General features: G+C 43.2%; 1 protein-coding gene across 1 annotated transcript in view; it reads left to right on the top strand.

Moving 5' to 3' along the window:
* HSD17B14 (hydroxysteroid 17-beta dehydrogenase 14) overlaps window positions 1-13,299 on the top strand; it is a 63,056-nt gene that overhangs the window by 21,029 nt on the left and 28,728 nt on the right. The window contains exons 4-6 of the mRNA XM_044281533.1: window positions 1,346-1,412; window positions 3,451-3,542; window positions 5,924-6,028. Of these exons, the coding sequence (XP_044137468.1) occupies window positions 1,346-1,412; window positions 3,451-3,542; window positions 5,924-6,028 (264 nt within the window). The remainder of the gene's footprint in view (window positions 1-1,345; window positions 1,413-3,450; window positions 3,543-5,923; window positions 6,029-13,299) is intronic.

Below are 13,299 nucleotides of genomic sequence, written 5' to 3'. Positions count from 1 at the left end.
CCCAGCGACACCTATGGAAAGAGGGTCGCAAGGTCAGAGTCGGGAGGACTTCTGGACCATCTCTCCTAAGGGTGCTGGACTGTATATGGCTGAGCAAGCCGGATCTAATCCTGTGTGGGAACGGCTCTCTATAGGTGAGGTAGAGACAACACGTGTATTAGGTAGAGCCCAGACGGGCAGGTGTTTATTTTCGATGTTTATGTGTGTGATGGTGCTGAAGTACAGAAATAAAGCACCTTTTGGACTTAAACCCCGTTGTCTAAAGAGAAGTCCGTGTTTGCGATCCCTTACAACACCAACACTACAGGAGTTATTAAACTTTTTTTTTTAACTCGAATACCCATTTATGGGTACTTTCACACTTGCGTTTTTCTTTTCCGGCACTGAGTTCCGTCAAAAGGGCTCAATACCGGAAAAGAACTGATCAGTTATATCCCCATGCATTCTGAATGGAGAGCATTCCGTTTAGGATGCATCAGGATGTCTTCAGTTCAGTTTTTTTGACTGATCAGGCAAAAGATAAAACCGCAGCATGCTACGGTTTTATCTCCGGCCCAAAAAACTGAAGACTTGCCTGAATGCCGGATCCGCCATTTTTTCCCATAGTAATGTATTAGTGCCGGATCTGGCATTCAAAATACCGGAAAAAAATGAATGCCGGATCTGTTTTGCCGGATGACACCGGAAAGACGGATCCGGCATTTCAATGCATTTTTCTGACTGATCAGGCATTTTAAGACTGATCAGGATCCTGATCAGTCTTACAAATGCCATCAGTTGGCATACGTTTTGCCGAATTCGGCAGGCAGTTCCGGCGACGGAACTGCTTGCCGGATCACTCTGCCGCAAGTGTGAAAGTAGCCTAAATCTCGGAAAACTCCTTTAATTCTATAATGTGTTTGATTGACAGGTTGTGAAAGTGGAGCAACCAGTTTAAAATAGCACAGAACTAGTGTTGAGTGAACTTCTGTTTTGTGTACGTGGTAACGGAATCCATAACGGAATTCTTAGATAACCCGATCCTTGTACGCTGAACTTGAAAACCGAAGTTCGCTCAACACTACACAGAACCTAATTTTATTTTATTTTTTTCTCAGAAGTGGAAACCTAAAACATTTTTTGCACTCAGTACTTGATTAATAGGACCGACCACCATTAATCAAAAGAAGTTTCTGCGATGCTCTTTTATGCACTATGGGAGTGATTTACTATCAGAAATACGCCTAGATGTGTAACAGAAGAATCACAAAATGCCAAAGACCCAGTTTTTTTTATCTGCTTATATAATACAATTTCATATGGAGGACATTATAAAACATTAACTACTTAGTTTCATTTAAAACAGAGGCTGATTGACGTGACTGTGAAAACCTACGGAAAAATAGACTGTCTGATCAACAACGCTGGGTGGCGTAAGTACCTCATGTGATGTTTTATAGCGGTCACCAGAAGATGGAGGTGCAATACTTATACTGTAGGAGAACACATTTCTTCATAGATACCGATGTATTATATCATGGGTGCTCCTTAGGCCTCTTTCGCACGAGTGTTAGGGATTCTCTCAGGGTCTGTTTAGGAAAAAACTGATGGTTCTGCAAGCAAGTTCAGTCCGTTTTGTATGTTATCGCGTTCAGTGTTTCAGTTTTTTCTACGCAATGAGTTTTTGATGCGTTTTTCACTGAAGAATAACAATTTACATCTCCTCGCAGCCATCAGTTAAAAACGCATTGCTTCCGGATGCCATCCGTTTTTCACTGAAGCCCCATTCAATTCTATGGAACTAGAGCTGCATGAAAAAACACAGAATATAGAATTTGCTGCAATTTTTCCTGAACATAGAAATGATGCGTGAAATGGGTCAGGATTTAGTCCTGATGCTATGCGTTTGCTTCACGCATTGCACCCAGACAGGAAACAGACAGAGGCCTTAAAGTCGTTGTCTAATTAAAGGGGTTGTCCGGTCTTTTAATATTGATATCCTCAGGATAGGTCATCAATATCAAATCGGTGGGAGGTCCGACACTCCCGCTGATTAGCTGTTTGAGGAGACCACGCGCACAGTGTGCACATACCGTCTCTCTTCCTGTCCGCTGCTGCTGTCCCATAGACATACAGCGGAGAGCAGGAAGAGAGACGGGAGACTGCACGTGCGCTCCATCCCCTCGTACAGGTGATCGGCAGGGTATCCTGAGGACAGGTCATCAATATTAAAAGCCTGGACAACCTCTTTAAAGAGAACCTTTCACCAGGATTTTGGGTATAGAACTGAGGACATGGGTTGCTAGATGGCCGCTAGCCCATCCGCAATATCCAGTCCCCATAGCTCTGCGTGCTTTTATTGTGTATAAAAAACAATTTGATACATATGCAAATTAACCTGAGATGAGTCCTGTCCCTGAGATAGATTGCAGGGTGGTTGTAACCATGGAAACGAGCAGTGTATAATGTGATGGAAAAATGATTCAAGCCAGCAAAGGAGGCAATATGGGTAATAACAATACATTAGTAAGTGCCTTGTATTAACTTTCTCTGCATGATAAATGCCACTTGCTGAATTGAGACAACCCCTTTAAAAGTCACATTGAAGTTGATGAATTAGACTAGGCGCATTCTTATTAGTCTGAACTCTGGTGGTTGTTTTTCAGTTAATCAGGTTCATTTTCAGCTCATGCACACAAACATGAATGGCCTGTGCCCATGCTGCGGACTGCAAATTGTGGTCCACATTCCACGGGCACCAGCCGTGTGGCTGCCATTTGCAGATCTTGAATGGGTTCACGATCCACAAGATTCAGTCCACACCGCAAAAAAATAGAACATGTCAGTGCGGAGGCACGGACCGAAATCCCTCAAAACTGCTCTGTAGTGCTTCTGTGGGCTTTCACTCCGTGCCTCTGCTTCGCATCTTGCAGATTGCGGACCCATTAAAGTGATACGGAGCGCACACGGCCGGTGCCCGTATATCACGGACCCGTTGTTTGCGGGCAGCAATACAGTCAAGGTGCAAAAGCCTCAAACAAGCACATTTTTCAGTATTTTTTACACTAAAAACAGGTGCAAACACTATATAGTAAGTGTGCCCCAATCTGCATTCTAGTTGATCCCAAAGGTGCTCCTGAGGATAGGTCATGAATATTTGGAGCCTGGAAAAACCCCTTTAAGGCTACTTTCACACTAGCGGCAGCCTTCCCCGGCCGGTGAACAGCCTCCCGGATCCATGCTGCCTCTAACGGCAGGCGTGCACTAGCGGCAGCATGGATCCGGCAGGCTGTTCCGGCGGGGGAAGGCTGCCGCTAGTGTATAACTAGCCTAAGCCAATACTTTGGTCAGCTGTGTGCAGAAGATTATTTCCGTCTTCATATAGAAATGTTAGACTAGTCTATATGAGGACCACTATGAATGACTGCACTCTTCTCTAATACTGGTGTTCTTGATCCTATGCAATCCTAGATCCTCCAGAACAAATCATAGACGACACAAGTGCCCAGGAGTTCCAGGACCTTTTAAAACTGAATCTCATTGGCTACTTTCTGACTGCAAAGGTAATAACTAAATGCATAATGAATGCACGGTGTGAACTAGATGTTTTGAATCTCATTGCTTTGCATATTTTGTTATTTACTGTGGTTGTCAGGATGTCATGCACAATACACGGGAAAGGGTCCGTGATCCGTCCGCACCGTAAAAAAAATAAAACTTGTTCAATTTTTTTGTAGTGTGGAGGCACAGAGAGAAACTCCACGGAAGGGTTTCGTGCCTCCGTTCTGCACCAGACTTTCCAGATTTTGGAACCATTCTTGCGGGCCGCAATATGGGCCCTAAAGCAAATGGACATAGCTATTTTAGAAGGCAGCGCTTTTTTTTCCCTAGGATTTTCATCACTGCAGACTACTTTTTATTTTATTTTTTATTTCCATCGATGTAGCCTTATATATTTTTTTTATGGAATGAGTTGCATTTTTTCATGAAACTATTTGGGTAAATGTGTTGTATAGCCGTTAGTAATTTTTTTCTTGTAGGTGGGGAAAAAAACAGCAATTCCAACAGTTTTGAGTTTTATTTTTACAGCATGCAGCATAAAGGCTTGTTCACACAGCCATTGTGGTTCCGTGGCCGTATTGCGGCCCGCATACGGTGGGTCCGCAATACTCGGGCACCGGCCACGTATGCACTCCGCATCACGGATGCGGACACATTCACTTGATTCATTACAGAGTGCTTCCGTGGTGTTTCTGTCCGTGCCTCTGCACCGCAAAAAATAGAACTTGCTCTATTTTTTTTGCGGTGCCGACGAATCATGGACCCATTCAAGTTGAATGGGTTTCGATCCGTCCAGGCCGCCGCACAGACATTACCCGTGCATTCGGGGCCGCAAATTGCGGTCCCCAATGCACGGAACGGAACCACAACGGCCGTGTGAAAAGGCCCTAAATGGCATTTTTTTATTTTTATGTTTTACTTCTTTTGCATAATAAAAACACTTACACATGTCTCTGCATTCCAGGACCCAAAACATTTTTATTAATTTGTTGATGAAGCTTTATGCTTGTTTTTTCCTAGACAAGTTGTAGTTTTTATTGGTACAATGCTACCATTTGGGGTACCTATGACTTTTTATTCCATTTGTGGGAGGTGGGATGACCAAGGAAAAACCCTGCAATAATGGCATTCCAGTTTCTTTTCTTTTTCATCACGTGGTTCACCACGTGGGATGAATAACGCATTAGTTTAGTACAGGTTGTTACGGTTGTAGGTAACAGAGCACACCTAGGAACAGGTACTGGAAATGACCTGTGTAGTGGACGGAGCTTCTTACTGCAGCACTGTTCCCACCAGCTTTCTCCTTCACATCATTGATAGAGCGGTGCTGTTCCGCTGCTGACTTCTGGCACCGGAGCTACTGCAGAACAGCTGATTGGTGGGATTCTCGCCACCCAGATATTGATGGCCTATGTTGAAGATAGACCATCAATAGTAAAATCCTGGAATAACACTTTAAAGGGAGTCTGTCAGCAGTTTTGATGATTCGATGCGAGAGTGGTGCAGAGTGCAGACGTACCTACAGTGATAATCATGCAGCAAGAAATCAATATTTGCCCCCACTATCTTGATGCTGTAATTACAGGTGCTCAAGAGGTGATTCCATTCATGTTCAATCTTCCAGCCCCTCCCCTCTGAATGACAGCTCAGGCATCCAATCAGGAGACCACTAGAGCTGTTACTACTGATCTGATCCGGTCTTTGGCACTAAATACATACAGAGCTGCAAAATGGATGTGTGCATGAGACTGAAGTCCTGGCAAATGGTTAAAAGTCATATAAAATGTCTTATAATCTCTGCATCCCTCGTCATCATATGCTCCCCAAAAAAGGGACAGTTGTGACATTTCTACCTTGGTCTACATAAGGATCTATTGCTATATGTAGACTAACAGATTGTCTAAAGAATACACTGACCCACGTTTTGTCTGGGTGCACTCACATTACATTGTCATAAATTATGCCAAAATTTGGTGCTTATAATTTTATAAAAATCCACTGCATCTAGCTCACCAACGGGAGGGAGGTGATGTCATTTGAAAGTGACTTGGCTTAGTGGGAAAGGGGACATGACCTAAGATGCAACGTTTTGCACCAAAATTGCACCACAATCCTAGGGTAAATTCTGTCACAAACTAAGCCAAACAATAGCTAGTACAAAGTCAGGCAAAACCATCTAGCCATGCACCAAATGTATCATCCTACCTGAACCACTGTGATAAACACGGTATACACTGTCTACATGTTAAGTACAAATCTGCCCCAGTGTTTGAGGCTGAATAGGAAGACTATAAGGTTGAAAAGTGACTACCCTTTTTGCCATTTATGTGTTATCAATCATTATAAATTTTTATTTTTGTGTTCTTTTTCCTGTATATATCAGTATGCTTTACCTCATCTCCGGAAAACTCAAGGGAACATTATCAACGTATCAAGTCTTGTTGGAATTATTGGTCAAAAACATGCAATACCTTATGTGGCCACAAAGGTACAATGAACACTTTTACCGTTTTATATCTATATTATCCTTAGTATGGTAATTTTTTTAATACAGCAAGAAACGATCTAGAAGGCAGGGACACCCAGGAACAGTCCCTGCCTTCTCTCTGTCGCTGACAGCGGCCCCCCCGCTTGGCATCTGCACTATTAGCGTGCAGCTGCCATCTCTGAAAGGACGTTCCAGAACGTCCATTCAGAGATAAACCCGACCGCCCAGGACAGTTATGGTCAATGGATGGTCGGGAAGTGGTTAATTCCAGCGGCTCCATCCCATTCAAGTGACAGAGCCGCCGTAATTACACTGATCTGTCCAATTCACTTACAGGTAAACAATAAAGACAATGCAGCGCTCACACAAGTGCCGCAGACTCCTCAAAAAGCTAACTTGTCCCAAGCTGGGTGTCAGGCCCCCAGCAGACCATTTCTCTTTTTTTTCACATTTTGTTATGTTGCATCCTTGTGCTAAAATAATAAAATAAAAAAATTCCCCATCATTCTGTACTTAATACCCCATAATGAGAAAGGGATAACAGAATGTTCAAAATCTGTACTAATTTATTAAAAAGGAAAAACTAAAATCTTGCATTCCATTAACAAGTAATCAGACCCTTTACTCAAAACTTAGTTGGAGCACCTTTGGCAGCCTCCAGTCTTTTTGTGTATGATGCCACAAGGTTTACATGCCTGGATTTGGGGATTTTCTGCCATTCTTCTCTGCAGATCCTCTGAAGCTCGGGCAGGTTGGATGGGGACCATTGGTGGTCAGCCATTTTCAGGTCTCTCAATTGAGTTCAAGTGAGGGCTCTGGCTGGGCTACTCAAGGACATTCACAAAGGTGTCCCCTAGGCCACTCCTGTTTTGTCTTGGGTGTGTGCTTAGGGTTATTGTCTTGTTGGATGGTGAACCTTCAACCCAGTCTGAGGTCCAGAGCACTCTGGATCAGGTTTGCATTAAAGAGGACCTGTCACCACTTCTGACATGCCTGTTTTATTAGCTTCATGCAATCCCCATGAAGTAACAATTCTGGAACATCTATTCTTATGGCTCTATGTTGTGTTATTCCTTTATTATTTCTACTAGAAGTTATGAATGAATTGCTAGCAGTCTGCAGTAAGGGTACAGAGGGGTGTTACCAGTTGGGGGGGGTGTACCTGCACAGTCTCACTCCATCCAATCAGTGCTGCTCCAGAATTGTTATGACATGGGGAATGCATGAAGCGATTAAAACGGGCATGTCAGGAGTGGTGACAGGTCCTCTTTGAGAATATCTCTGTACTTTTCTCCATTCAGCTTTACCTCAACTCTGACCAGTCTCCCTGTCCCAGCCGCTGAAAAACACCTCTTCAGCATGATGCTGCCACATGCGTTAATGTAGGGATAGTATTGGTTAGGTGATGAGTAGAGATGAGCCAATCGGAGTTGACGAAGTGGAATTCGACCTGAATTTCTGGAAAAATTAGATTTGCACCTAATCCGAATTTCCTCACGCTTCGTGGTAACGAATCAAATTTTTCCTTTAAATGGCTGCTGCACGTGTTAGGACATAGTTACATAGTTAATACGGTTGAAAAAAGACATAAGTTCATCAAGTTCAACCAAGGGATAGGTGGGGATGCGAATCCCAGAAGGAAATGAGACTCAGATTTCTACACGTTGTTATAAGCATTAATGTTGCTTACTTTAAAGAATTCATCTAATTGAGGTGTGAGGCTCCCGCTCCATCCTGTCATTAGACGCTGAGAAGGCGTTTGACAGGGTGGAGTGGGAATATCTCTGGAAAGTAATGCATAGGATGAATCTGGGCCAATACCTTATCAAGTGGGTCCAGCTTCTATATAACCACCGCAAAGCTAGAGTAAATATTAATGGAGTATGGTCTGAGCAAATAGAGTTGTATAGAGGAACAAGACAGGGATGCCCCCTCTCCCCCTTTACTGTTTGCCCTATTTATAGAACCGCTGGCAGCTAAAATTAGATCGGATGAAACGATTAAAGGTTTTGGTATGAATGGGACCTCTGATAAGATAAGTATGTATGCAGATGATATAAAAATTTTCTTGGAGAATCCAACATCTCAGCTGTCTCATCTTATGGAACTAATAAATAAGTTCAGCGATATCTCGCAATATAAAATCAACTGGGCCAAATCAGTATTGTTACCGCTTGAGCAGGCACCCCTACAGAATTCTACAGAAATTGGGGTATTAAAACCTATGAAATCCTTTGAATATTTGAGTGTAAAGCTGAGTGCAAGTATCCTAGACTTTACGAAATTAAATGTCTCTCCTTTGTTGATTAGATGTAAAAGTAACATAAGCGTTTGGCCGAAGTTATCCATAGGACAAGCGGACAGAATTGCATTAATAAAAACGGTGTTAATTCCCCAGATTTTGTATATTTTGGCAGCTTGTCCAGTTTGGATAGAGGATTGTTTCTTCAACCACCTGGAACGGCTGCTGAATGACTTAATCTGGAGAAGAAAAAGGGTAAAACTAAAACAAAAATATCTCTGGTTAGCGGAAGAGGATGGAGGGCTATCAGTTGCCTTTTTCCGCGGATATTATTTGGCCTCTCAAGACCAGTGGCTAAAATCCGGGGGAAATAATATAAAAGAATATAATATATTTAGCATATTGGAGACAGGATTTATTAAAAAATAAAGGGAAAAAGTGCCCAATATGTCGAATGCTTGATTTGGCTTGGGGGAAAAATTAAAAGAATACTAGGAATCTTGAACAATTCGCATTTTTCACCTTTGTGGTGTAATAGCAATATGAGAGAATTTCAATTAATTGCAGAATATAAATATTGGGAAAAGTATGGTATCATTTATGTATCAGTTAGTTAAGAATGGGGAAATAAGAGCACTAAAAGAGTTATGTCTGGGAATACATTTAGACTCAAGGGGCCAGATTTATCATTACTCCGACAGCTCACTCCACTTTAACATATGGCTAAAGTCAGTTTTAGCCAAGTCAGATTTATGATCGGCCCTTTAAGACTGTAATAAATGTGGTTTGACGGTAGCAGTTTATCCATCAGTAAGCAGCTTTACAAAAGTGGCACGTCTTTACGAAAAAGTCGCAAGTTTTTATGAAAAAGTCGCATGTTCTATTAAAAAGTCTCATAAGATAAGCATGGTCCTCACTGGAGTGAAATTGCGACTTTTTTGCGACTTTTTTTAATAGTCCCAATAGTAAATCTGTCTAGAGATTTATTTACATAAGAAAACATGCCCACTTTCAGAAAACTGGCGAGCATAGTGCAGAGCAGAAAAAAGTCGCAAATTTGTGCGCAGTTTTAGCGTTTGGGACTTTTTTGGGGACCTTTTCACTTCATTATTCTGACCTGAGCTAATGATAAATCTGGCCCAATGAGCCGGTTTCGGTATCCCCAACTAAAAGACGCTTTTGAAGCTACACAAAATAGGGAATATTTTATCACAACAAAACATGAATTTATAGATTTTTGTTATCAACGCACGACAACCAGGGTCCCTATCTCTCAAGTGTATAGGATAAAAAGGAAGGGGTTGGGTAAAATAGTAAAGTTTAATAGTGAGGAAAAATGGGTAGAGGATATAGGATTAAACACATTAGAATGGGGTATATATATAAAACGGGCAAGGATTTCTAGTAATGTTAGGATAATTTACTTTAATATTATCCATACAACATATATGACTCCATTGCTGCTAAGTAAGATTTACAAAGAACGAAAATCAAACTGTTGGAATTGTAGAGAAGAGGCTGCCGACTATATGCATCTGATATGGAGCTGTTCAAAAATGCACTCCTTTTGGAGAGAGGTCTTTGGTCTCCTAAGTGTAGAGTCCCTAGTATCCCTCCCACTGAAACCGGAAGTAGCTGTCCTGGGCAGTATCCAATAGGTAAAAAGGAAAAAAGGCTCTGGATAAGTGGTCTTATGGCGGCAAGAGTTATTATCGCAAGGGAGTGGGGCTCCAAAAGAGCACCCAATATTATTGAGTGAAAAAATCTATTGGTAAAGATCGAGAGGTTTGAGGAACATGCAATAAGTAGCACAATCAGTCGCTGAAAGGCGGTGTCGTTGCACAGCTGGGGGTGGGGTGGTGGGGGGAGGAGAGAGAGATAAAAAATAATGTATACCCCTTAGGGGGGGATCGTTTACGGTGCCCACCGAGGCAACAATCATAAGGGGTGGGGGTGTGGTTGATTTAACCTCTACAGGACCGCCGCACGCAGGGATGCGTCTTTGTGGCGGCCCTGTAATTCCTCCTGGACGCGCCAGCGCATCATCTCACGAGACTCGAGATTTCCTGTGAACGCGCGCACACAGGCGCGCACGTTCACAGGAACTGCAGGTAAGCGAATGGATCTACAGCCTGCCAGCGGCGATTCTTCGCCAAGATGGGGTCACTTGTGGGGTATTTATACTGCCCTGGCATTTTAGGGGCCCTAATGCATGAGAAGTAGTTTGAAATCCAAATGTGTTTAAAAATGCCCTGTGAAATCCTAAAGGTGCTCTTTAGAATTTGGGCCCCTTTGCCCACCTAGGCTGCAAAAAAGTGTCACACATGTGGTATCGCCGTACTCAGGAGAAGTAGGGAAATGTGTTTTGGGGTGTCTTTTTACATATAACCATGCTGGGTAAGATAAATATCGCTGTCAAATGACAACTTTGTAAAAAAAAATGGGAAAAGTTGTCTTTTAGAGATATTTCTCTTACCCAGCATGGGTATATGTAAAAAGACACCCCAAAATGCATTGCCCAACTTCTCCTCAATACGGCGATACCACATGTGTGACACTTTTTTTCAGCCTAGGTGGGCAAAGGGGCCCAAATTCTAAAGAGCACCTTTAGGATTTCACAGGACATTTTTTACACATTTGAATTTCAAACTACTTCTCACGCATTAGGGCCCCTAAAATGCCAGGGCAGTATAACTACCCAACAAGTGACCCCATTTTGGAAAGAAGACACCCCAAGGTATTTCGTGATGGGCATAGTGAGTTCATGGAAGTTTTCATTTTTTGTCACAAGTTAGTGGAATATGAGACTTTGTAAGAAAAAAATAATAATAATCATTTTCCACTAACTTGTGACAAAAAATAAAAAGTTCTATGAACTCACTATGCCCATCAGCGAATACCTTAGGGTATCTACTTTCCCCGAAATGGGGTCATTTGTGGGGGTTTTCTACTGTCTGGCCATTGTAGAACCTCAGGAAACATGACAGGTGCTCAGAAAGTCACAGCTGCTTCAAAATGCGGAAATTCACATTTTTGTACCATAGTTTTTAAACTCTATAACTTTTACCCAAACCAATAAATATACACTTATTGAATTTTTTTGTCAAAGACATGTAGAACAATAAATTTAGAGAAAAATTTATATAGAAATGTATTTTTTTTTTTTTTAATTACAACTGAAAGTGAAAAATTTCGGTAAATTTCGATTAATAACAAAAAAGTAAAAATGTCAGCAGCAATGAAATACCACCAAATGAAAGCTTTATTAGGTCCCTTTCACACGAGTGTGATTTCCGCGCGGGTGCAGTGCGTGACGTGAACGCATAGCACCCGCATTGAATCCTGACCCATTCATTTCAATGGGTCTGTGCACTTGAGCGTTGTTTTTCACGCATCAGTTCTGCGTTGCGTGAAAATCGCAGCATGTTCTATATTCGGCGTTTTTCACGCAGCCCATGCCCCATAGAAGTGAATGGGGCTGCGTGAAAAACGCATTGCATCCGCAAGCAAGTGCGGGTGTGATGCGTTTTTCACTGATGGTTGCTAAGAGATGTTGTTTATAAACATTCAATTTTTTATCACGCGCATGAAAAACGCATCAAAACGCATTGCACCCGCGCAACAATTAAACGCAATCGCAGACAAAACTGACTGAACTTGCTTGCAAAATAGTGCGAGTTTCACTGAACGCATCCGGCCCCAATCCGCAACACCCGTGTGAAACCAGCCTTAGTGAGAAGAAAAGGAGGTAAAATTCATTTGGGTGGTAAGTTGTATGACCGAGCAATAAACTGTAAAAGTAGTGTAGTGCAGAATTGTAAAAAGTGGTCTGGTCATTAACCACCTCCCGACCGCCGTACGCGTATATGCGTCCGGGAGGTGGTTGCTTTATTCCTCCTGGACGCATATACGCGTCTTCTCGCGAGACGCGAGATTTCCTGTGAACGCGCGCGCACAGGCGCGCGCGCTCACAGGAACAGAAGGTAAGCGAGTGGATCTCCAGCCTGCCAGCGGCGATCGCTCGCTGGCAGGCTGGAGATCCGAATTTTTTAACCCCTAACAGGTATATTAGACGCTGTTTTCATAACAGCGTCTAATATGCCTCCTACCTGGTCCTCTGGTGGTCCCTTTTGTTAGGATCGACCACCAGAGGACTCAGGTAGGTCAGTACAGTCCCACCAAACACCACACTACACTACACTACACCCCCCACCCCCCCCCCGTCACTTATTAACCCCTTATAAACCCCTGATCACCCCATATAAACTCCCTGATCACCCCCCTGTCATTGATCACCGCCCTGTCATTGATCACCCCCCTGTCAGGCCTAGTTCAGACGTCCGCATGATTTTTACGGATCCGATCCATGTATCCATGGATCCGTAAAAATCATGTGGACGTCTGAATGGAGCCTTACAGGGGGGTGATCAATGACAGGCGGGTGATCACCCATATACACTCCCTGATCACCCCCTGTCATTGATCACCGCCCTGTCAGGCTCCATTCAGACGTCCGCATGATTTTTACGGATCCGATCCATGTATCCATGGATCCGTAAAAATCATGCGGACGTCTGAATGGAGCCTTACAGGGGGGTGATCAATGACAGGCGGGTGATCACCCATATACACTCCCTGATCACCCCCTGTCATTGATCACCGCCCTGTCAGGCTCCATTCAGACGTCCGCATGATTTTTACGGATCCGATCCATGTATCCATGGATCCGTAAAAATCATGCGGACGTCTGAATGGAGCCTTACAGGGGGGTGATCAATGACAGGCGGGTGATCACCCATATACACTCCCTGATCACCCCCCTGTCATTGATCACCCCCCTGTCATTGATCACCCCCCTGTCAGGCTCCATTCAGACGTCCGCATGATTTTTACGGATCCGATCCATGTATCCATGGATCCGTAAAAATCATGCGGACGTCTGAATGGAGCCTTACAGGGGGGGTGATCAGTGACAGGGGGGTGATCACCCTGATTACCCTGATCACCCCCTGTTATTGATAACCCCCCT

Source organism: Bufo gargarizans, chromosome 2, assembly GCF_014858855.1.
Source record: "Bufo gargarizans isolate SCDJY-AF-19 chromosome 2, ASM1485885v1, whole genome shotgun sequence".
Taxonomy (NCBI): Eukaryota; Metazoa; Chordata; class Amphibia; order Anura; family Bufonidae; genus Bufo; species Bufo gargarizans.
This window is presented reverse-complemented; position numbering and strand designations above follow the sequence as displayed.